Genomic DNA, 25,637 nt, shown 5'->3' with positions numbered 1-25,637 from the left:
CTCTGAATGGCTCAAAAGAAACACAATTAAGGTTTTGGAGTGGCTGATTCAAAGTCCTGACTTGAATCCCATTGAGATGCTTTAGCAAAACCTTAAACAGGCAGTTCATGCATGAAAACCCTCCAATGTAGCCAGATTATAACAATTCTACAAAGAAGAGTGGACCAACATTCCTCCACAGTGATGTAAATGACTCATTGTAAACTACTGAAAATGTTTGATTGCAGTTGTTACTGCCAAGGGTGGCACAACCAGGTATTAGGTTTAGCGGGCAATTATTTTTTCATATGGATTATACAGGTTTTGAATATATCTTTATCTACAATAAATGGAATGATCCCTTTGTTTTTTCAGTCAAAACAGAACTCTGCACAGACGCAGCAGACCATACGTAATATTAATGTTGGTATACACTGTAAAAAGTGTTTTGAAGTTACGGACCTAAAAAAAAAAGTCATGCGGTAGCAAGCAACTGAAATAGTTTTACTAAACTCAACAAATTACTCTGATTAAAAGAATAATTTATTCAAAGTATTTATTTAGATTGAATAAAACGAGTTACTTCAGTGTTACCACATGAAGTAATATTTTTTAGATTGAACTATGAAACACTTTTTACAGTGTACATACACTATATTTCCAAAAGTACTCGTTCGTCTGCCATCACACGCATATGAACTTGAGTGACATTCCATTCTTAATCCATAGGGTTTAATATGATGTCGGCCCACCCTTTGCAGCTATCTAACAGCTTCATCTCCTCTGGGAAGGCTTTCCACAAAGTTTATGAGTGTGTTTATGGGAATTTTTGACCATTCTTCCAGAAGCGCATTTGTGAGGACAAAACAGAAGTTCTTCTTCTTGGTCCAAAAGCTGCTAGGGATAATCTGCCTACGTTTACTCTTAATCTTGATAATTTCTCAATTGCACCAGGCACATCTGTAAAAAGCTTTGGTGTCACGATTGATCCCAGTCTGGCCTTTGATGAGCATATTACCAATATTACCAGAATAGCTTTCCTCCACCATCGTAACATCGCTTAATTAAGAAATGCACTGTCACTACAGGATGCAGAAATGTTAGTTCACGCCTTTATCACATCCAGGTTAGATTACTGTAACGCTCTGCTTTCTGGTTGCTCCAGTCAAAACCTTAACAAGCTTCAGTTAGTCCAGAACGCTGCAGCCAGAGTTCTCAGCAAAACCAGGACATTTGATCACATTAGCCCAATTATGTGTACCTTACATTGGTTGCCAGTTAAATTCCGCATTGAGTACAAAATTCTTCTACTGACGTATAAAGCTTTGAATGGCCTTGCTTCTCAGTACCTCAGTGACCTTATTTCCTATTATCAACCGACACGCCCACTTAGATCACAAGGTGCTGTTCATTATTAGTACCTAGAATTAATAAAGTTACGTCAGGGGGAGGAGCCTTTTCATACCAAGCCCCCCAGCTTTGGAATAGCCTACCAGTCTGTGTTCGGGACTCAGACGCAGCCTCCATCTTTAAGTCTAGGCTAAAAACTTACCTGTTTAGTCGAGCCTTTGGTTAATTTGTTTTCCTAACTATGTCCCTCTTATCCCCCCCTCCCTCCTATCCCCCCCTCTTTCCCCCTCCCCCTCTCTTTCCCTGAGCTGAGCAGCTGCCTGTCCTAAGAGGGTCTGACGTGACTGATGCGGCCGGCGCACTGCACAGTAGTGTTAAACTGTATCCACTTATACTGTTTTGTGTCTGTGCTGTTAGCCTGGCTTGCAGTCTTCACTCTAATTCATCCCAAAGGGTTGAGGTCAGGACTCTGTGCAGGCTAGTCAAGTTCTACACCAAACCCGCTCATCCATGTCTTTATCGACCTTGCTTTGTGCAGTGGTGTGCAGTCATGTTGGAACAGGATGGGGCCGTCCCCAAACTGTTCCCACAAAGTTGGGAGCATGAAATTGTCCGAAATCTCTTTGTCTGCTGAAGCATTAAGAGTTCCTTTCACTGGAACTAAGGGGCCGAGCCCAACTCCTGAAAAACAACCCCACACCATAATCCCCCCTCCACTAAACTTCACACTTGGCACAATCAAACAATCAGACAAGTACCGTTCTCCGGGCAACCGCCAAACCCAGACTCGTCCCTCGGATTGCCAGACAGAGAAGCGTGATTGGTCACTCCAGAGAACATGTCTCCACTGCTCTAGAATCCAGTGGTGGCGCTTTACACCACTGCATTCGACGCTTTGCATTGCACTTGGTGATGTAAGGCTTGGATGCTGCTGCTTAGCCATGGAAACCCATTCCATGAAGCTCTCTATGCTATTCTTGAGCTAATCTGAAGGCCACATGAAGTTTGAAGGTCTATAGTGATTGACTCTTCAGAAAGTTGGCGACCTATGTCATGTTAAGTGGCCTACCACTTCGTGGCTGAGCTGCTGTTGTTCCCAATCACGTGACTGGAACACCTGAATTCAATGATTTGGATGGGTGACTGAATACTTTTGGCAATATAGTGTAGCTCCAGTGTTATTACTCAAAAAAGTGATCAGTTCAAGTTAGTAATTACTCAAATGGAATTACATTACTTATTACTTCCGGTAAAAAGTAATCTCATTACTTCAACACTACTCTGTACCAAATTACCTCACTATACTGGCAGATAATTTTGCTCATCGCAAGAATATTTTTCATAATATTCTTACAACAATCTCAGAATGAATGATGTTACATACATTGAGTAGATTTAAGATTAGTTCACTTACCAAGATATTATTTTGTGCAGTGTAGACGTTTGCGCCTCTTGAGAGCCCAGAGTCTCTACTAATTTAAAAAGGTGCTGAAAAAGGTCCTTGCTTGATGTAACACAACTATGTATGGTTAAGATAGATATGCTAATGTCAGTTTTAGCATTTGTTCTGAAGATAAACAAATGGTGTTAATCAAAAGTTTGATTACCCTCCCTTCATCAAGCATCAGTCTAAACTAACTCCAGTCCAACACAGTTTGAGATTTCCCTGCTCATACACACCTACCAAATCTGCTATATAGCTGGAGAGATGAAACAGGACTGGTTGAAGAGGGAAATCATCCAAAGGTGCTAAACAGTGATCCTCCAGGATCACAGCTGGACACCCCTGGTCTTCAGACTTTTGACTGTAGGTTATAGCAATTAGGGAACCATTTCAGACATGGCATCAGTTTGTTATTAGTGTGCTAGTGTTTGAATTTCAAGCACCAGCTGCAATAAAAGGATAGATCCTGTCCCTGATAAAGTAGATGTCATTTTCTGCCCATCCAAAGCCCAAATTTTCATAATGTCATTCCCATCAGTGCTCTGTAAATATGGTACTCTCAATGTTCTAGCTAAGCTACAATAGCTAATTTGCACTGTGTCATTATATCAAAGCAAATGTTTACTTAAACGCATCAAGTCATCAAAGGTAAGATATACATAATTTTGATACCCGCAATGTCAGTATACTTTACCAAGGATGGCTATGTTTAGGTTTTTTTAAGTTTCCCATGTTGTTTTTCCTCGTCTTTGTCCGTCTCAGCTGTCTGACTGATTTCAGTGCAATCATGTAAACTTCACTAGACTTAAATTGTACCAGAGGTAAATGGATGAATGCTTTACAGTGGAGGCTGCTGTTGCTTAATGAAGTGTTGGCTGTGCTTGTGTGAAGCCCGTATTCTGTTTGGTTTGCATCACCATAGGGTGGAAGCATTGGGAGAGGTAGGGTAATGACTTCACTGCTGTTAGCAATAATCACCAGCCTGATGTTATGACATAGCAGGATGTAGCACATTTGGAAGTTGGGTCTACCCACTTTTTTACTGGCCTGCCCAAAACTGTATTTCTGCCCACGTCTCTGGTGTGACCACTTTATGTGTCGCTAAAATGCAGCATGTTTAGTTTTGAAGAGCAAAAGTACATGCAGAGTTGAAGCCTAGTCCATAAAACGCAGGTGACAGCAAGCCTCAGATGTTCACTCGAACATTGGAAACTTGATTGAAACACTGATTGACGGCAGGGGTGTCGCATAAGGATGAACATCTGTTAAAGGCTGACAAAGAGAAAGAGGAACAAGCCACAGAGAGAGAGAGAGAGAGAGAGAGAGAGAGAGAGAGAGAGAGAGAGAGAGAGAAGGAAGTACATTATTTTCATTTTAGTTAAACAACGACAACTCGAACAGCATCAGTTAAGCTGAAGTGCAGTTCAGAATGAAGATCATCATCACCTTCTATCTGATCACAGGTCAGTCATCTATTTTAACTGAATATTCTTTATTGAACCAATTAGTCCAGTTTTCAATTAGTCCTCGTTTTCTAAGCTTATTGAATTTACCGAGAATTTGTTTTTACTGGCAGGGCTAGTGAGCAGCACTGATGTGATTGGCTACTCTGGGGGTAGTCTCATCATGGTCAGCTTCCAAAGCCTGAACCAACTGAAGTATTTTTGCAAGTTGGCAGAAGATGGATGCAAAAAGGAAATGTATTTTAGTGCTCAAGCAGACACTGTTAATGAAGGAAGTTTTTCACTGTATGAAAATACTCAAGAATATTTCACAATGTTACTTAGAAAGCTGAACCCACGAGATGCTGGAATATACAGATTTGCATGGGAGAATTGGTGGCCTCAGGAAATCAAACTGCAAGTCCATGAAGGTGAAAAAAATGACTCAAATCAAAGAGTAACCATATACTTCAATATTTTGCTAATTGTCCCATTTTTCTATTTTTATGAATGACAGATGATTGTTGTGTGAAGTCAGTGACAATGACTGGACATCTGAACAAGGAGATCAGCATCAGCTGTGACTATACAAAGGAGCATAAGGGAAAAAGGAAGTATTTGTACAAACTGAAAGGTCACTCACTTGATGTGGTGATTTATACTTCTCCTGGTGGAAACTACAAGAAAAATTATTTTTACATCACTGATGATCAACATTTAAACCTTATCACTGTGAACATCCGTGATTTGAAAGAAGAGGATGGTGGGGTTTATTTCTGTGGCACACAGACCTGGGCTTATCCAACTGTACTCATCTCTACAATCAAAACTGTACATCTACAAGTTACTGGTGAGAAACATAAACTCATCTATTAGCAGTGGAGAACTTTGACTATCCGTGCTGGGCCTTCAGTTCAAAGTCAAAACTTGCGGTAACAGACTATGACAGTAGATAAGATAAATCTAGAACTTCTAGAAGTTCTCATACTTTTTTATTGGTCGATCCCTCTATCTCTTCTTAATTATGTTTGTAGTTAATCTAAACTGCAAGGCCTTCAGTCCTTCTCCTGAAGTGCAAACCAGTGAAAGGGCTAGCTTAGCTGTATCTAACTAGATACCAAGTGGAAATACTGACTGAACAATTTTCCCCTGGGCGTGTCAAGATTTTAACCATTCTTTTTCCAACCACAACCTTAAAACGAAAAAAGAGTATTACTGTATTACATACAGACTTCAAATATACCAAACATCATGAACTTAAAATTACACACTTCCTACTGACTGATGAGATTCTAAGTGCCATTAAGTGTGAATATCTAACTTGCGTTTAACTTGACAGATAAATTTCCGAGTTCAGTTAGAGTGACTGGCTTCTTAGGAGGACGCGTCATGATGAAGTGTCGACACCCTCTGGAAAAGCCTAAAGCCAGATTCCTCTGTAGGGAAATGGAAGGGGAATGTACAGAGAAGACATACACCAATGTCCAGAATGAATGGCAGCAGAATGGAGGATTTTCTCTGTATGACGACACCAGTGGAGAGTCCTTAATGGTGTTCTTCAGAAATCTGTCAGAAGGGACCTACAGGTGTGGAGTGGACGTATCAGAGTTTACTGAGCAGTACACAGAAGTGAAAGTGGAAGTGAAGGAAGGTAAGAAATTGTCTCTTACAACTGTGTCCACATGAAAATCTTTGTGATGTGATATTTGAACTAATATTTCTTCAGATCCTTGTTGTGTGAAGATTATCTCGCAGGCTGGTTATATTGATGAAACTCTCACAATCAGCTGTGAACACCCACCGATACTCAGAGCCAATCTAAAGCACTTCTGCAAAGAGGATGAGAATCTCATCTGCCAAGACATCAGAGCTGCAGGGAAATATTCGTTATCTGACCACAGCCAACCAGGACTCTTCACAGTGACCATCAGCAATCTGACCCTCAGTGATGCTGGAGTGTACTGGTGTGGAGTAGAGAACAGAGAATGGAATATTAGTCACACTTCCCTGACCACAAAAGTGCAAATCAGTATTATCTGTAAGTTAATAAGCCTTTTTGATCTAATACATTTTAATTGATATAGCAAACAAATATGATCTCTTTCATCTCCCTGATTTCAGCCAGCAATGTGATCGGACATGAAGGAGATGCTGTTGAGATCAGATGTCCTTATGACTCAAAGTATAAGCAAAATTCAAAGCATGTTTGTAAAGACGAGTGTTTTACTGAACACAGTGATTCTCTAATTGCTCAACGGTCGACTCAAAACAAGACAGAGAGATTCTCTGTACATGATGACATCACGGCTGGGGTCTTTAGTGCGAATATCAGCACAGTGACAGCAGAAGATGCTGGGAGATACTGGTGTGGAGTGGAAACAGGAGACATCTTGATGAATTATCTCTCCACTAAACTGCAGGTCGTCAGGAAAGAAGGTGGTACATGGGGGTCTTGATTTTGTGTGGTCAAGTCTTAATATGAAATGTATGGAAGGTTATATATTGTTTCATTTGTTTTTAGTGCTTCAGGTCTTTGAACGAGAAACACTCAATGTCTCCATCAAGTGCAGCTACAGAGGAGAGTCTACAGAGAGTGATGGGAAATTCCTCTGCATGGGGCAGCAGCTGTCCAGCTGTGAGAAAGGTGGAGTCAAAGTTTCATCAGAGAAAAACAGAACTGGCAGATTCTCTCTGAGTGATGATGCCCCTGCTGGAGTCTTCACTGTGACCATCACAGATCTGAGAGAGGAGGATTCTGGGACGTACTGGTGTGGGGAGGAAAGCTGTGGGTATTCCCTCTACACTGAAGTGCGTCTGCATGTTTCAAAAGGTAAACAGTAAAAAGGTAAAAAACTTTGCAACCAGCCACAAAACTGTTTAAAGTTATATGAATTTAGTTTATTTGAAAGGTCTTCTAACTCAGTACTGCATCCAAGTTAGGTCAACAAATTCTCTTTGACTTCCAACCATGGAAAGCATGAAAATATTTCACTCATAATTTTCTTTTGTGGGTCCAGAGAGGTGCAAATATCTAACTTCCTGTACATTAGTAGAGTTTGAGTCCTATAAGCGCCACTGATGACTGAGCAGATGTTTGCATAGTTATGTCACCTGGGAAGCCTTGAAAATACTGTGTTTAATAGACTGTAAAAAAAAGGAAAAAAAGTAGTTTTAGAAAGTGTCTTAAAAAATGATACAAAATTTAAAGTGATATAAAATTTAAGAATTTAATGAAATTTGAAAATTAGGAGAACAGGTCTGATGTGAGCATTTCATAAGATTCGTGTTCAAACTTTTGTCTTTGACTTAACAGAGTGACAGAGTGATTAAAAATGAAACCACCAGATGCAAAATGACAAAGGAAATTGGAGCAGGGGGGCAAAATTAACAGTGGAGGGTTTGTGGTTGTCTGTGTTTGAGCAAGATAGAAGTGAGAAAGAGAAGGACAGAGCTCTGTTCAGACATAGGCACATACAGGTGGTTTTATATGTTCCATAATTTATTGCTCTGGTGGAACCATAGCAACCGCATAGCAGCACCCTAGCAATCACCTGGGTACCATGGCAACCACCTAGCAGTACCCTAGCAACCACCTAGGATACCATAGCAACCACTTATCAACACTTCACCTAAAGTACCATTGTAACCTTTTGGCAACACGTTAGCAACTGCTAACTATCCAGCAACAACCTAGCAACTGCCTGTGAACTGCTTAAGCTTCACGATTACTCTGCATTTTCTTCAGGAAATGCACGACTGTATTCAGTATGGTTATGGTTATTCCACTATTATATAAATGGATGGACTCATATTAGCACTTATCACTGAAGATGACACATTACCATTTAAAGGTTTACTGATCAAAACCTTGATCCTAACTTGTAAGTCCTATGCAATTTCACTCTCACATCATCTAAGCCACTTATCCTCCTGGGTTGTGGGGGGAGCTGGAGCCTATCCCATTGCTCACTCAGCGGAAAGCAGGAAACAGGTAACACCCTGGAGAGGTCACCAGCCCATCACAAGGCAGAAACACAGTCACACACACCTAGGGGCAATTTAGTATCAACAATTGGCCTGACCGCATGTCTTTGGACTGTGGGAGGAAACCCAAGCAGACATGAGGAGAACATGCAAATCCACACAGAAAGGACCCGGTCGCCCGGCCGGGGAATCGAACCGAGGCCCTTTGTGCTGTGAGGTGACAGCCCTATGCGCTGTGCCCAGATAAATAGCTTTTTAAATATACCTTTCTCAGGTGCCTAAACCATTTGCACAGTACTACATAAAACAAACAAATATATAAATATGGCAACACACTTTTAAACCATTGTATATGTATAAACATGAATGTTAAGAATGTTATGCTGTGCCTTTCACCCTCTTTCTGTTCCTGTCTCTGTGTGTTTCCAGGTCCAGGTTCCTCTGTCATCATCACTGTGTGTGTCTGTGTGACTCTGCTGCTGATTGGAGCATCAGCACTGATCTTCTACAGACTGAAACCACAAGGTTCAAACTCTCACACACATTCACACATATGCTTTATGTGGTCTTGATATTACACTACAGCAAAAAGATATTTAGTTCTTTTATAATTAGGTGGTGTGCAGGTTTAATAGGGAGTTTCACAACGTATTCCAAAACACATCTGTTAGGATTTTCTGGAGTGAAACAATAGGCTTCTATTTGAAATAGCTTCTTGTGGAGGGTCTTTTAGCCTGGTTGTACGCTAAATTTTAAGGTGATATTGCTGCCTGGAAAAACAGAACTAGCCTTTGACTTTATCCTAGTGAGTCAAATAACAATGACGATGATAAGCGGGGTGGTGGGAGGTCGAGGGCAAACACAATATTATTGCATCGATGTAGAGTAAGACATGGGGGAGAGCATGTTGACACCATAAGAAGTGAGCATTATTAAAGACCAGGGCAGAAACACGAACCTGCAGGGTAGGTCACCACTAACTATACACTTCACCCACACATTGAGTACCAACCTACACTAACTAAACCTACTCCCTGACACTGAACAACACAATAAATACATACCATATCCTTTTAACTGAGGCCTAGAGGCCAGCATCATTCAGAAGCTGGTTGCTACATAGCCCCCCCTTCAAAGGTCAACCGTCCAAGGCGACTTACCAGCGTGAGCCTGGGTGCACACAGTCCCGACCAGCACAAACACTGCAGGGCACTCGCTCTTCATCAAGTCCCACTCAGCTGGGGCAACAGCAGCAACAACAGCGCCCCACCCAGCAACCATTTACTATCTCTGCTGCCCAGCATACCATTAACACTGGTATGAATGGCACTCGTACATGCTGGAGCCCCACTTTCACTGTTGGTGACTGAGCTAAGCTGGACAATGGTCACCTTCAGGCTGCTTGATGTGCCTATCTCAGTGTGCGTGAGCATGACTGGTCATAGTGGGGATATTGATGAGCCTGTGATGGCTAGTGTGATCAGCCATCTGTCGTCCATGCTGCACATGACCCACAGCCCATGGCTGCTGCTGAACCTCCTAGCCCGCATCAGCCTATCCGCTGAGCCAGCCTTATGCCACTGCCCAGCACAGTGTCCTCTATCTATACAATGGCGACTCCCCAACCGCTCTGCTGCACGGTGCGGTGCTCCCACACTGAAGCTTTCGATGTTTTACTTTTGGCAGCCTCCCCCTTGCTGGCGTGCTATGCTGCCTCCGACCTTAAGACTTCCCCCGCCAACACCATCTTTGGGCCTTCCTGATACAGAACAGCACAAACACATACACATTTGTTTAACTAATGAACAACAACATAAACCATACAAATAATCGCTCTTCTGCAGAGCGCACACCTCCCATGATTCTCACAAGTGTGTAGAGGCCAGCGCCTGTCAGTAGCAGGTCATTACAATATTACTGCGGTAACACTTTACAATACTGGTCCACAAATAAGCATGTATTAATACTTAACTAATGCTTTCATCACAGTGAATTGATGCATGGACTAATACTTAAAACATCAGGATATAATGAAGTGTATACATTAATAAAGAAGTGTGTCAGATATAAATAGTCATTAATAAAGGTAATTATTAAGTATTAACATATTTCTAACTCCTTCTATTAATTAATACCATGGCTTGATATATTATTTAAAACCCTTTCTATAATGCATAATGTTTGTTTGGAGATGATGTAGGTTAACACCAATTATAATAACACGATAGGCCAATAACTCATCCACAGGAAAATCAGTTGCATCCAGCAGGTTAAACATCTGTACCAAAATGCAATATTACAGATTTTTAAAATTGTTTTGGGGCTGAGCTCAGATTGAAAAATTGCACAATGTGTATTCTTGTTTATTTATTTAATCAATAATGATGCGACAGGAAAAAAGTGGGTATGTAATGATAAATTAGCATATTTATGGCTTAACATATTTATACATTATCCACATTATAGGCACATAACCAATATCAAAAAAAGGTACTAAACATGCTCAGAATATTAAAGAATGTATAATTTTGTATGTGTTGTGTCATACTTAATTACATTCTATTAGTTAATATCATTAGTTAACATATTAATATATAGTCTATTTATTCTACGTTCAGCATTAAGTAATGATAATGTGCCCCACCAAGTAAAGTCATGGTGTAAATATATGTTAACATGTTGTGGGAAATACATTAATATATCATTAATTAAATGTGGACAGGATGCAGCCAGAAAGACTAGCGTCTGTGCTAATTCAATACTATCCAACCTTATTTACTGTCATTCTTCTGTTGCCTGTTTCAGTTATTGTTTCTAATATTCAACTAAAATTTTCCCAAAGGCTAAAATCTCATTAATCGACGGTAAATAAGGTTGGAAAGCTTTACTAATAAGCACAGATGCTACTCATATCCAGCAGAAACGCGGTGCTGCAGAGCACGTGTCGAGTGAGAGCCCCTCTGTGTGCGACTGAAATTATGCCTGAACATAAATACCCTGTGGGCTGTGTAGCCTCAGCGATGTGAACCGCGCTGGGAAAATCAGATTAATACTGAAGGATAGACAGTATTAAAACACTCTGTACAGCTGCTTCATCTCGAAAATTCGGACTAATTTTTGTCTGTGTTTGTCCGACACGATTGTGGATCCTCCTGTCTCGCGCGCGCCCGAGTGTGACAGAAAGGGTGGAGAAACCTACGGAGCCCCGGAGGGGACGGAGGTAAAAAAAAAAAAATTAATTCGAGCAAACGTTTTGCAGTTCGTACGCATATTTTCCTCTATTCTTGGTTACGATTTTTAAAATCGTTCTCTCGTTTTCTTTTAAACGTGCGCACGTTTTCTTCACTTTGTGGGTACGTTTTTGTTTATTTGGTGATCGCGATTTTCTAATTCGTTCTCTCATTTTCTTTTAATCGTTGTCATGCTTTATTTTTAACTGAACGCACTTTGTTTATTTTTTTTTATTCGTGATAGATACAGGTCATGTTTTTTGTCTGGTGCAGAAGTAAAAAAAACACTCCCTGAGACGGTCTGACGGGTTTTGATGAGTTAGATTGATGAGATAATGAACAGAGATGCTCATCAGGTCTGATTTTGATTTGGGGGGTTATGAGGAAACTGCAGCTCCTCTTCACAGAAAACGGCCCTCAGATTCATCAGTGCAGCTGCAGTTTGGTGGAGAAATGAAGGAAGACAACAAACTACAACCACAATCTTCACTAAACAGCGCTTTTTAATGATCATATTTAACAGATATAGAGACGCTTAGCGCTGTTTCTGCTCCCGCGACAAGCTGCGGTGTTAGAGATCATCACACAATTACAGGAAGAAATGATCAGCGTCAACTTTTCAACAAACTCAAATTAAACACACACAGAAACGTGTGTATGTGGGATGAGGTCAAATGGCAAAAGAGTTTAATAGATCTATGGATTAGATGTTGATATATTAATGTGAGGATGTTGAAACGCTGATCATTTCATCCTGTAATTGTGTGATGATCTCTAACACTGCAGCTTGACCGGGAGCAGAAACACCGTGGGCCGTTTGCTGTGAAGAGGAGCTGCAGTTTCCTCATAACGCCCCAAATCAGACCTGATGAGCATCTCTGATCATAATCTCATCAATCTAACTCATCAAAACCCGTCAGACAGTCTCAGGGAGCTGTTATCAAAACACAAACAACCTGCATTCAGTTAAAAATAAGACATGACCATGGTTAAAAGAAAACGAGAAAATCGTGATCACAAATAAAAAAAAACGAACCCACGAAGTAAAGAAAACATGCGCACGATTAAAAGAAAACAAGGGAACGATTTAAGAAATCGTGACCACGAATAAGAGAAAACGTGCGTACGAACTACAGAATGTTCGCTCGAATTATTATTTTTTTTTACCTCCGTCCCCTCCGGGGCTCCGTAGAAACCAGAGCCGGTTTAGTTTTTCAGACTTCTTCAAACTTCTGTTTCGGATTTTCAGCAGCGCTGATTTGACATGAAATGTATAATCTTAGTTAACCTATATCATTTTTTTCTCATATGACGCTCAGTTTTGCTGCAAGACATCTAAAACTGTGTGTTGTAATAAATGGTCTTCACTGATAATTCTGTGTAGTGCTCTTCAGTCATTTCACTGATCAGTAATTTCTTATCCGCTGTAAATTAATGATATATGGATGTATTAACTAATGATTTGTAAATACATATTTACATCATGACTTTACTTGGCGGGGCACATCATAATTAATTAATGATTAATTTAGCCAAATCACATGATATATAAATGTAATGACTAATGATGTATAGACATGTTAAGCAATGAATTGTATCATATATCATTATCAAATATATCATCACATACTGTCTTTTTTCCTGGCACAGTATTGCTGATTAAGTAAAACAGCTTTATATTGCGAGGGCATGAAACTGAGTCCAGCCCTTGTCATGTAATTGTAATGAAATTTCTGATAATTCATTAATTATAAAATGTTCACACAGTGATGCCATTGAGTTTCCTGCAGGTTAGTGTATTGGTTATTAGCCTATAATGTGGTTAACGTACATCATTTCCACAGACATTATGCTTTATAGAAAGGGTCCTAATTAATATATTAAGTCATGGTATTAATTAACAGACTTAGATATATATTAATAATTAATGACTGCTTTACTGTAACTGTAACGCTTGTCATGTAGGTCAACACAGCTGATGGACTGATATCAGAGGACAATCTGATTTATATCACTTTGATCGGTCATGTGACTTTTGTCTTTGTTCCACAGGCTCCTCCTCTTCAAATAGGACAGATATAACAAACAATGACGGAGTGAGTATGTCTGTTCATGCTTTTTGTGTGCAGTTTTGTAAACAAGCTTTTGCTTTGCAGATCTTATCAATCTCAATCATTCTCAGGTTTCTCCTGCAGACTGTGACTATGAGGAGGTTAATGACAGCAGACAGCATCTTGACTCGGACACCAATGTTTATATGAACACTTCATCACCCAACAGCTCTGATAACACAGGTAACACCAAAATACAGCAAATGATCTAGAGCAAGATTGGAGCTGGTTTCCAAGACATGGATTAAGCCTAGTCTTGGACTAAATAGGAACATCAATTGCCATACACCCTCACAGTGCCACCCCACACACACAGAACACATTAACAACCCACATCCCCCAACACAGAATAACATAATAGACACATACCTCATACCTTTTCAACAACATGAACAGTACAAATGAACAACAACATAAACAACACAAATGTTACCATTTTTATGGAGGGTGCATGCCTCCCATGATCCTCCTGGCACAGCCATCCGTATGGCCACTCCTCAAGAGCTTCTAGAGGTCAATGACAGCTAGTAGTGGGTCGCCACAGTAGAGATTCCCCAGTGGAAATTCTAATCTAGGCTAAAGCTGGGTCTCGGAAACTAGTCCTTGGTGAAAAAGTCCAGTACTTTGTAAAAAATATACTGAAAGCAGTTTGCATATGATTTCAAGCTTGTTGGCCTGAAATCAAGTGCTATAGTATTGTTTTAGTATTCCTCTTGTCTTGGACTTATTTTGTCATTCATCCCATTAAATTTTGTCTCCGGTCTCAACTAAGATCAACAACTTTTTTGAAATACTTATATGTACTTCTATTTTCTTTCTCTTAACTGTCACCAACACTTACTGACTCATACTCCAAACCTAACTATTGAATCTGTTTGTGTTTGATTTGGTCAATTCAAATAATGAATCTCTTCTTCTGTTTTTGGCAGCTACATGTATCTATTATACAGTGCAACTACCCAAAGACGAAGGCCCTACTTACGCTACTGTGAGCTTCCAGAAGAATCCAGATTCTTGTAGCAATAGCACAGTCACTTACATTAAGGAGGAATCTGCTACTGAGTATGCCACAGTTAAGCACAGCCCAAGACTAGAATGACCTGCTGATTCCTGTTGGACTTATCACTCTACATTGCAAAGCTGCAGACCAAGGTTGTGGCACAGTGCACAAGATTAGAGAAGGTGGATTTTGTGAGGAGTGAGTCTGGACCCCAACCTAGGATGTGATGTTTGGAATTTATTTGGGATTTTGAATATTCTCATTATAAAGCTCCTAAAGGCCATGTTCATAAAGTGGAACCACTGATGCCACAGATAAAACCATCCCAAGTAAGCTGGACTGGCTCCTATGAAGTATATATTACTAGAGCTTGTGTGACAGGCATCTTCTTGTCAATGTAAACATGCACTGTTATAGAAGAGTAATAAATGACTACCAGCAATGGATTAGTTAATCTTGGGTCCCTGGACATGGACCTCTCCCAATCCCAACTTAAGCATACAAGAATACAATCCATACAGTAAAAGGAAACAAGTATTCAACATTTTGTTTTTGTGATTTAATACACTTTCAGTGCATATACAGGAATAAGGAAAAGTATGTACCTGGGTGTACCTGCTTTAATTCTATGTTGTAAGGGCCTAAAGGACAATTGTGTAGTTCCATCCAACCTCTATAAAAAACAAATAACCTCAGGTGACAACAGAAAAGCATAACAGATTTCAATATATAGTCATTTTGTTCCAAAAAGAAAACCAACATCCAGAAACCTCAGAAAAAATAAGTATGCCCTATAATTCAGTAACATGTAGAACCATCTTTAGCAACAATAACTTTAAGTAAATGTAAATGTAAACTAAAGCAATGTTGTAAAGAAGAGTGGGCCACTCCTACGGAAAACGTTTACAGAAAACGTTTATTTTAAGGTCTTGTTGCTGAAGGTGGTTCTACATGTTACTGAATTATAGGTTGTACTTATTTTTTCCACCTTCTTTATGAAAAAAAATACAACAGATTTCAAAATGTTTTATTGTTGTTGTCACCTAAGGTTATTTGTTTGCTTATAGAAGTCAGTGAGAACTACACAATTATTATTTAGGCCATACAAAATAGTAACATAGAACAGAGTGAGGGTGTATTGTCTTTTCCTCATGTCAATCCACAATGTCGGGGGTGTAGTCAGAGAGGTGTCCTGTGTGGCTCTGGCTTCCTCTGAAATCGGATTGGCCACCTTGAGTGCCATAACTTTTTTCACATAACTGTCTGATTACACTTCCTCCCACTCCACTGGGAGACATTTAGCTTATGATAACTGATAGAGCAAAACAAAAGCATCTTGCAAAACTGCAGCTTGTCTGTAATGTTTTCCCCAACTGAAAACTAAAAACCAAGACTGAAGCATTTACTAAGCATTCACTCTTAAAAAAGATGGTTCTTGAAAAAGTTCTTTAGTAAAGAAAATGGTATATAGCCATAAACACTGAAAGAACCCTTTGCATAATGTGCTGTAGATGATTCTATATATTCTCAGCACTGCAGTCACACTGACGTGGTGGTGGTGTGTTAGTGTATGTTGTGCTGGTCTGAGTGGATCAGACACAGCAGTGCTGCTGGAGTTTTTAAACACCTCAGTGTCTCTGCTGGACTGAGAATAGTCCACCAACCAAAAAATGTCCAGCCAACAGCGTCCTGTGGGGCAGCGTCCTGTGACCACTGATGAAGGACTAAAGGATGACCAACACAAACTGTGCAGCAGCAGATGAGCTATCGTCTCTGACTTTACATCTACAAGGTGGGACTGACAAGGTAGGAGTGTCTAATAGAGTGGACAGTGAGTGGACATTGTGTGTTTAGTGTTTAAAAACTCCAGCAGCACTGCTGTGAGGACACCAGTTACAGCCAGTCATGTGGGCCTTTACCAGTGCTGTATAGTAAATCAAATGTTCATTTCAGATGTCTAATAGGCAAACATTGTGGTCACAACAAGGCAGATTTTGCACTGAACTTTTGTGTTTTCTTATCACTGTTTCTGTCTCTTCTCAGATTTATCACTCTGCCAATGGCTATGAGGAGATTAGTGACACCAGAGCTGCTCCACTTTACTATATGGTCCAGCTACCTACAGTTGCCATCTATGCCTTTAGAATTCTAATAGACCTTCACAGAAGTGTTTGCTGCCATGCTATAGAACAAGTGTTTAAAAACAGTGTTTAAAAACTCCAGCAGCACTGCTGTGTCTGATCCAGTCATACCAGTGCAACACACACCAACACACCAACACACCACCACCATGTCAGTGTTACTGCAGTGCTGAGAAAGATCCACCACCCAAATAGTACCCGCACTATGAGGGCCCATGGGGGTCCTAGCCACTGAAGAACAGGGTAAAAGGGGGCTAATAAAGTATCAGAGAAACAGATGGACTACAGTCTGTAACTGTAGAACTACAAAGTGCACCTCTATAGTAAGTGGAGCTGCTAAAATGGACAATGAGCGTAGAAACAAGGAGATGGTTATAATTTTATGCCTGATCGGTGTGTATATACTGTATATATAGTGTCATTTTCATTGGTTTTAGCTAACAGAAGATGGTGTTTATTTATAAGTGTGGGTGTGGATTGAGCGCAGACGTGTCACTTAAGGATGCACATCTGTTCAAGACTGACAAAGAAGAGAAAGAGGAACAAGCCACAGAGAGAGAGAGACAGATATGAAGAAGGAAGTACATTATTTTCTTTCTAGACAAACAACAGCAACTTGACCTGCACCAGCTGAAGCTTAGTTCAGAATGAAAATCATCATCACCTTTTGCCTGATCACAGGTGAGTCATCTATTTTAACCTAATACTCTTTATTGAGCCAATTAGTCCAGTTTGATACTTTTAAAGTAACTGAAGTTTAAAGTTGCCTTCACACTCGTTTTCTAAGCTTATTGAAATTACCAAGAATTTGTTTTTGCTCATAGGTCTAGTGAGCAGCATTGATGTGACTGGCTACTCTGGGGGTAGTGTCATTATGGTCATTAGAGAATGGCAGGACAATCCAAAGTATATTTGCAAGTTGGCAGAAAATGTCTGCAAAAATAAATTTAATTTTAATACCCAAAAAGTCCCTGTTAATGAAGGAAGGTTCTCACTGTATAAAAATACACAAGGATTGTTCACAGTGTTAGTCAGAGAGCTGAACCCACAGGATGCTGGAATATACAAGTTTGTTTTGGAGAATCACTGGCGTCAGGAAATTAACTTGAACATGAAGAAAGGTAAGAAAACACAAATAAAGCACAGAGAAATTCATTTTTAATTCCATTTTATACATGTATATAATGACCTATTTTTATGTTTGACAGATGCTTGTTGTGTGAAGTCAGTGACAATGACTGGACATCTGAACAAGGACATCAGCATCAGTTGTGACTATGCAGAGGAGCATAAGCTAAAAAGGAAGTATTTGTACAAACTGAAAAGTCACTCAGCTGATATGGTGATTTATACTTTTCCTGGTAGAAACTACGAGAAAAACAATTTTTACATCTTTGATGATCAACATTCAAACCTTTTCACTGTGAACATCCATCATTTGAAAAAAGAGGATGGTGGGGTTTATTTCTGTGGTGTACAGACTAGTGGACGCCTAATCAACATCAGCTCTACAATCAAAACTGTACATTTACGTGTTGCTGGTGAGAAGCTTATACCATGACTATTAGAGCTAGGCCTTCAGTTTGGGCCATAAATGTCAAATCTATATGACATTGTTAATTTCTGCAAGACTTTCTATGGGATTTCAAATATTTTGTTAGGGCTAAGCTAACAGTCATGCACATGAACATTTTTTGGCTGTTGTAGATTAAATATAGACTTTTGAAGCTTGTAAAAGGTTTCTCCGAAGCATGTAACAGACAATCTTCTGTATTAGCCATAATACCACAGTTTTACATTCTTAATAACTGACTGAAACGTGGCTAGACTATGACTTGTATTCTCAGGCATAACAAGAACTTCCAGAAGATCTAGAGCTAATTTTGTTCATGAAATTATAAATTACAACATGATTAGTTTTACTTTTTTTTTTTCAAATTCTGAAGGCCTAAAATGTTCTTCTAATGGCTACATATATGTATATGATTTGTGTTTGATGTTACAGATAAAGTTCCAAGTTCAGTTAGAGTGACTGGCTTCTTAGGAGGACGCATCATGATGAAGTGTCGACACCCTCTGGAAAACCCTAGAGCCAGATTCCTCTGTAAGGAAACACAAGAGGAATGTCCAGAGAAGACATACACCAATGTCCAGAATGAATGGCAGCAGAATGGAGGATTTTCTCTGTATGACGACACCAGTGGAGAGTCCTTAATGGTGTTCTTCAGAAATCTGTCAGAAGGGACCTACAGGTGTGGAGTGGACATATCAGAGTTTACTGAGGAGTACATGGAAGTGAAAGTGGAGGTGAAGGAAGGTAAGAAATGGTAAAAAAAAATAAAGGTTAGAAATTATCTCTTATGATTGTGTACACATGCAAAATTTGTGAAAATCTTTGTTCATGTCATATTTATATTGATAATCTTCAGATCCTTGTTGTGTGAAGATCATCTCGCAGGCTGGTTATATTGATGAAACTCTCACAATCAGCTGTGAACACCCACCGATACTCAGAGCCAATCTAAAGCACTTCTGCAAAGAGGACGAGAAGCTCATCTGCCAAGACATCAGAGCTGCAGGGAAATATTCGTTATCTGACCACAGCCAACCAGGACTCTTCACAGTGACCATCAGCAATCTGACCCTCAGTGATGCTGGAGTGTACTGGTGTGGAGTAGAGACCAGAGAATGGAATATTAGTCACACTTCCCTGACCACAAAAGTGCAAATCAGTATTATCTGTAAGTTAATAAGCCTTTTTGATCTAATACATTTTAATTGATATAGCAAACAAATATGATCTCTTTTATTTTCCTGATTTCAGCCAGCAAAGTGATCGGAAGTGAAGGAGATGCTGTTGAGATCAGATGTCCTTATGACTCAAAGTATAAGCAGAATTCAAAGCATGTCTGTAAAGACGAGTGTTTTACTGAACACAGTGATTCTCTAACTGCTCAACAGTCGACTCAAAACAAGACAGAGAGATTCTCTGTACATGATGACATCACGGCTGGAGTCTTTAGTGTGAATATCAGCAGAGTGACAGCAGAGGATGCTGGGAGATACTGGTGTGGAGTGGAAACAGGAGACGTCTTGATGAATTATCTCTCCACTGAACTGCAGGTCGTCAGGAAAGAAAGTGGTACATGGGGGTCTTGCTTTTGTGTGGTCAAGTCTTAATATGAAATGTATGGAAGGTTATATATTGTTTCATTTGTTTTTAGTGCTTCAGGTCTTTGGACAAGAAACACTCAGTGTCTCCATCAAGTGCAGCTACAGAGGAGAGTCTACAGAGAGTGATGGGAAATTCCTCTGCATGGGGCAGCAGCTGTCCAGCTGTGAGAAAGGTGGAGTCAAAGTTTCATCAGAGAAAAACAGAACTGGCAGATTCTCTCTGAGTGATGATGCCCCTGCTGGAGTCTTCACTGTGACCATCACAGATCTGAGAGAGGAGGATTCTGGGACGTACTGGTGTGGGGAGGAAAGCTTTGGATCCACCATCTACACCGAAGTGCATCTGCATGTTTCCAAAGGTAAACTGTAAAAAGGTACAATTTGCAGACAACTTTTGGAGTTGTCTTAAAATTGTCTAGTTAAAAGTTCTTCCAACTCTCAGTTAGGTCAGCAAATGTGAGTCTGACTCAGAGTCTGACTCCTGAAAGATTTTGAACATTTTTTTAAAATGATTAAATGATTCTGATGATTTTTGCTGAGAAATGAAAATGAGCCAAAAAATGAATTATATTTAAAAAATTGGGGCATTTATGTTTTTCTACGAGTTTTATGTGTGCTTAGCCTTAAGGAAAATTAATCATCAGCATTTTTTTTCAATTTTTTGTTCAGTTAAAACATTTGTGCATACCCTTTTATTTATTTATTTTGTTGTTGTTTTATTTTGTTTTGTTTTTAAAGAATCCTGCATGTTGTTTTTACTATTTCATTACTTACAAAACGCATCTTGTTTATACAGTTACTCTGTCACTATCAATGACTCATGGGGTTTATACAACAGGACACTTTTCATACCCAATGAAAATTGCAGAAAACAAAGAAAGTTAAAGCAAGAGGTCAGCTGTGTTTCTCAGTGAGTGTTTTAATAAGACTACTGTTTAAACATTTGTCCTTGACCTGAAAGAGTGGCAAGAGAGAGTGATTAAAAATGAAACCAGATGGAAAATGACAAAGGAAATCAGAGCAGGGGGCCAAGGTTAGCAGAGAGGGGTTTGTGGTTATCTGTGTTTGAGAAATATAGAAGTGAGAAAGAGAACAACAGAGCTCTGTTCAGACTAGAAATAGGCCTTTAAAGTCATCCTGAAATCAAAATAGACCTGTTTTTACCTTGATACTCTATGTCAGGGGTGCACAACTCTTGTCCTGGCTGGTGTCTAGCACAGTTTTGGAGTTCTCCTAATCACATCAGGGTCAAACACTTCTTTGGGGCAGTCGTGGGCTGGAGGTTAGGGAACCAGCTTTGTGACCGTAATGTCGCCACTTCGATCCCCTGAGTCGACAGTACATGACTGAAGTGCCCTTGAGCAAGACACCTAACCCCCAACTGTTCCCCGGGCGCTGTGGATAGGGCTGCCCACCGCTCCGGGCAAGTGTGCTCACTGCCCCCTAGTGTGTGTGTTCACTAGTGTATATGTGGTGTTTCACTGCACAGATGGGTTAAATGTGGAGGTGAAATTTCCCCGTTGTGGGTCTAATAAGGGTCACTGAATCTCAAACACATCCACTAAACCTTGCAGTTAAAGATGATTGAGAGTGATTTTGCAGAAACTTGATAGTTTTTGAAAAATTCCAACAGAAAATATCACACCCCCTACTTCCAAAGCCACTCCTCCAGTATGCAGATGGCCTATGAACATATACCTGCACAGATAACATAAAAGATAAACATAGCTAGCTTTAAACTATAGCTTAGCTAACATTAGCATTGGACTAATACATAATGTAAATACAGTGGAGCTTGAAAGTGTTATGGAAATTGTATTAATTCAATGTATTTGCTTTATTGCTTGCAGAGCGTAAGACTATGTACGGGCAAAAGGTCATGGACAAAACACGCTGTCCTCTGACTGATAGACGTGCTTAGCTGTCTAGACACAAAAACAGGATGCATCTTCATACAGTGATTGACCTCAGTCACCTGTCCTACACCCCCCAATACTTCTGCTTTCATAAGATATTCTAGGCAGGGCATCTCTGGTCATGCACATACAGCATGACCTGAAGATGCTGCATGTGCTCACAACCTTATATGGCTATATTAACAGAAATCTGCCGAAGACTGATAACAACAGTGGTCAAACCTCCCCTTATTTGGTATCCAGCCAACACCTAGTTTAGAGTATAAAAACCCTATGTAAGGGAGACTGGCTCAGAGCGTGCTCTCATCTCTTCACTCTCTGATCTGTATCACTTTCATTTTCTAAATAAATACTGTTGCATATTCAAAACTTGTGATTCATTCTGTTGTCAGGATTTCCGTGACAAAACTTTGGGAATTCCCAAGACACAAGTTTGTGAACACTTTAGAATTTTCTACATTTCTGCATAAATTTGACCTAAAACTCCATCAGATTTTCAGAAGTCCTAATAGTAGATAAAGAGAACCAAATAAAACAAATGGTCATTTATGTATCGAGGAAAATTATCCAATATTACAGATCTGTGAGTGGCAAAACTATGTTAACCTTTGCTTTCAGTATCTGCTGTGACCCCCTTGTGCAGCAATAACTGCAACTAAACATTTCTGGTAACTGTTGATTAGTCCTGCACATCGGCTTGGTGGAGTTTTAGCCCCTCCATACAAAACAGCTCTGTTGATGGGTTTCCTCCCATAAACTGCTGCTTCAGGTCCTTCCACAACATTTCCATAGGATTAAGGTCAGGACTTTGACTTGGCCAATCCAAAACATAAACTTCTTTAACCGTTCTTTGGTAGAACAGCTTGTGTGCTTAGGGTCGTTGTTTTGCTGCATGACCCACATTCTCTTGAGTTTCAGCTCACAGACAGATGTCCTGACATTTTCATTTAGAATTTGCTGATATAATTCAGAGTTCAATTATGGCAAGCTGTCCTGGCCCAGATGCAGCAAAACAGGCCCAAACCATGATACTAGCACCACCATGTTTCACAGATAAGTTTATATGCTGGAATGCAGTGTTTTCTACAAATATAATGCTCATTTAAACCAAAAAGAACTATTATGGTACCGAAGAGTGGATAAAGAAGAATAAAGTTAAAGTTTTGAAATGGCAACGTCAAAGTCCTGACCTTAATCCTATAGAAATGTTGTTTAATTCCATCACCAGCACTTCTGATTTTACATCATGGAGTACTGATTAGACAAACCAGGTATTGAATGATCACCACAACTAATACTGGGCTACTATAAGGAGAGCTTTGGGAATGGTTAAACGAACACATTGACATATGTAATGTTACTACATATTGTATACATGTTTGTATTTATTCTAATATTTGTGTTTTTCACATGAAAATAAATGCTTACCGCTCAAATAATGCTTTTTTTTAAATATAATTTTCTCAGGTGCCTAAAGCATTACTATAGCAAGTGATTCCAAACTTTTGAACAGACGTTTATGTCTCAGCTTGCATGTTATTGATGAACCTGCATATTTTTAGATGAATGTTATGCTGTGCATAACATTCCCAGTCTTTCTGTTCTTGTCTGTTTTTTCAGGTCCTGTTCCATCTGTGATCATCACTGTGTGTGTCTGTGTGGTTCTACTGCTGATTGGAGGATCAACACTGATCTACTACAAACTGAAACACAAAAAAACACAAGGTTCAGACTCTCACATACATTCATACACTCACATGCTTAAAGTGGTCTTCATATTGTACCACAGCAGAATGTTTATTCTATTATTATTAAATGCCATAGCTGAATATGCATTTCTGAATATGCAGAATAAGCTGAAATCTAAAGCATCAAATCTGTGTTCTAGAGCTCTTGAACATGAATTAAACCCAGTACTGGACAAATCAACTACGCCAGTGATGAAAAAGTGTTGAGTCCTTTTAGAAATATTAAGTCTAGGCTTTTCTGGGTGTAGGAAATGTGCCATAGGTTAAACCTAGAGTTTCCTTCCAGTGTATGACTGTGTACTGAACAGGCTTGGAGACAACTTAAATCTAAAACTCAATTCTGCGTTTCAAAACTAAGTTGTTGAGTTTTAGCTGAATTCCACAACTTAAAACCTCCACTTTAGAACTAAAAGTGTCGACTTTAGAGTAGAAATAAAAGTATGGAGTTCAAACTGATTTCTAGAACTCCAAAAAAAGGTTTTTATATGAGGTGCACAGCATTTTCCAAAATCTGTTGGGATTTCTGGACTGAAACATTAAGCCTCTATAAGTTTTTTAGAATAGTGGTATCCCCCTTTAAGAAGATATTGCTATCTGGAGAAACAAAACTAGTCTTTGACTTTGTCCTAATCAATCAAATAACAATAGTGATAATAGGTGGGGGCTGGTGGGAGGTGAAACATGATATTATTGGTCAGTATTACTCTCTCTGCCTGCTGATGCACGGTCACGTAATACAAAATCAGAAGACATTTTAGAGACGGGCAAAAGTCATCACATTTTGTTGGAAGAACTGCGCTTAATATGACCAAAGACATGAACTAATAAGATCAAAAAGGACAATTTTCAACATTTTCATGTAGGGAAAAGAAGCCGATTGATTTCAGAGAATGATCCGATTTATATTACTGTGATTGGTCATGTGACTTTTGCCTTGTTCCACAGGCTCCTCCTCTTCAAATAGGAGAGATATAACAAACAATGATGGAGTGAGTATGTTTTATCATGCTTTTTGTATGCAGTTTTGTGAACATGTGTTGCTTTGCAGATCTTGTCAATCTCATTTGTTCTCAGGTTTCTCCTGCGGCCTGTGACTATGAGGAGATTAATCACAGCGGACAGCATCCTGACACCAACGTTTATATGAACACTTCATCATCCACTGACCGCTCTGATAAGAACAAAGGTAACATCCAAAATACAGCAAATGATCTACAGCAAGATTGGAGCTGGTTTCCCAGACATGGATTAAGCCTAGTCTTGGACTAAATTGGAATGTCAATAGCCATACACATCACCCTCACATTGAACACCCCCCCCCAAACACAGAACACACTAACAGTATAACAGTATAACGTATTACACAAATACAACTTTTTTTTTTTTTTTGGATTTTAACCCAATTATTTCCCCAATTTAGTCATCACCAATTCCACCCGCTAGTTAGGACTCTCCCAATCACACGATACTATCAACGCTAGGAGGATGAAGGCTAACACAAGCTTCCTCTGAGACCTGTGAACCGCCACCGCATCTTTTCAAACTGCCGCTCACGCAACGTCATTGGACAGCTGAACGCATTCAGAGGAAAGCGCCAACCGCCAGATCTGTTACGTCAGCTAACAGACACCTGCGCTGACTAGTGTCGCGTTGAGTGATGGCGGAGAAGGAGGGGCCATCCTACCCACCCAGAGAGAGCGAGTCCAATTGGGCTCTCTTGGACTCCCGGCTACGGACGGCTGTAGCACCACCAGGGATTGAACTCGCGATCTCCTGATGATAGGGCCAACGCTTAGACGGTTGTGCCACTCAGGAGCCCCCATACCACATATCTTTAACTGACAAACAACAACATAATCAACGCAAATATTCCCTTTTCTGGAGTGTGTGCACCTCCCATGATCCTCCTGGTGCAGCCATTAGCATGGCCAAGCCTCAAGAGCTTCTGGAGGCCAACGCTAGCCAGTAGTGGGTCACTACAATAGAGGTTACCCATTGGAAATTCTAACCTAGGATTAAGCTGGGTCTTGGAAACTGGTTCTTGGACAAAAAAATCTAGTCATATGTAGAAATCTATGGAAAGCTGTTTGCAAGCCCATTGGTCTGGAAGCTAGTGCT

General features: G+C 39.9%; 1 protein-coding gene across 1 annotated transcript; it reads left to right on the top strand.

Moving 5' to 3' along the window:
• Positions 1 to 4,139: 4,139 nt before the first annotated feature.
• LOC118797925 (polymeric immunoglobulin receptor-like) lies at positions 4,140 to 25,488 on the top strand. Its single transcript, XM_036557225.1, has 10 exons — positions 4,140 to 4,236; positions 4,350 to 4,646; positions 4,733 to 5,065; positions 5,555 to 5,866; positions 19,111 to 19,422; positions 19,506 to 19,823; positions 19,906 to 20,214; positions 23,392 to 23,496; positions 24,568 to 24,705; positions 25,436 to 25,488. Exons 1-10 carry the CDS (start codon positions 4,203 to 4,205, stop codon positions 25,486 to 25,488), a joined length of 2,211 nt encoding a protein of 736 aa, XP_036413118.1. The 5' UTR covers positions 4,140 to 4,202.
• Positions 25,489 to 25,637: the final 149 nt, after the last annotated feature.

The sequence above is a fragment of the Colossoma macropomum genome, unplaced genomic scaffold (assembly GCF_904425465.1).
Source record: "Colossoma macropomum unplaced genomic scaffold, Colossoma_macropomum, whole genome shotgun sequence".
NCBI lineage: Eukaryota > Metazoa > Chordata > Actinopteri > Characiformes > Serrasalmidae > Colossoma > Colossoma macropomum.
Note: the sequence above shows the minus strand (reverse complement) of the source record. Positions and strands in the feature narration are given on the sequence as shown.

Excerpts from the sequence above, each read along its gene's own strand:
- LOC118797925 (XM_036557225.1), top strand. The coding sequence starts at position 4,203 with ATGAAGATCATCATCACCTTCTATCTGATCACAG. Across the intron at positions 19,824-19,905 it reads GGTCGTCAGGAAAGAAAGTG|TGCTTCAGGTCTTTGGACAA; the intron begins GTACATGGGGGT and ends ATTTGTTTTTAG. Across the intron at positions 23,497-24,567 it reads GAAACACAAAAAAACACAAG|ATCTTGTCAATCTCATTTGT; the intron begins GTTCAGACTCTC and ends GTTGCTTTGCAG.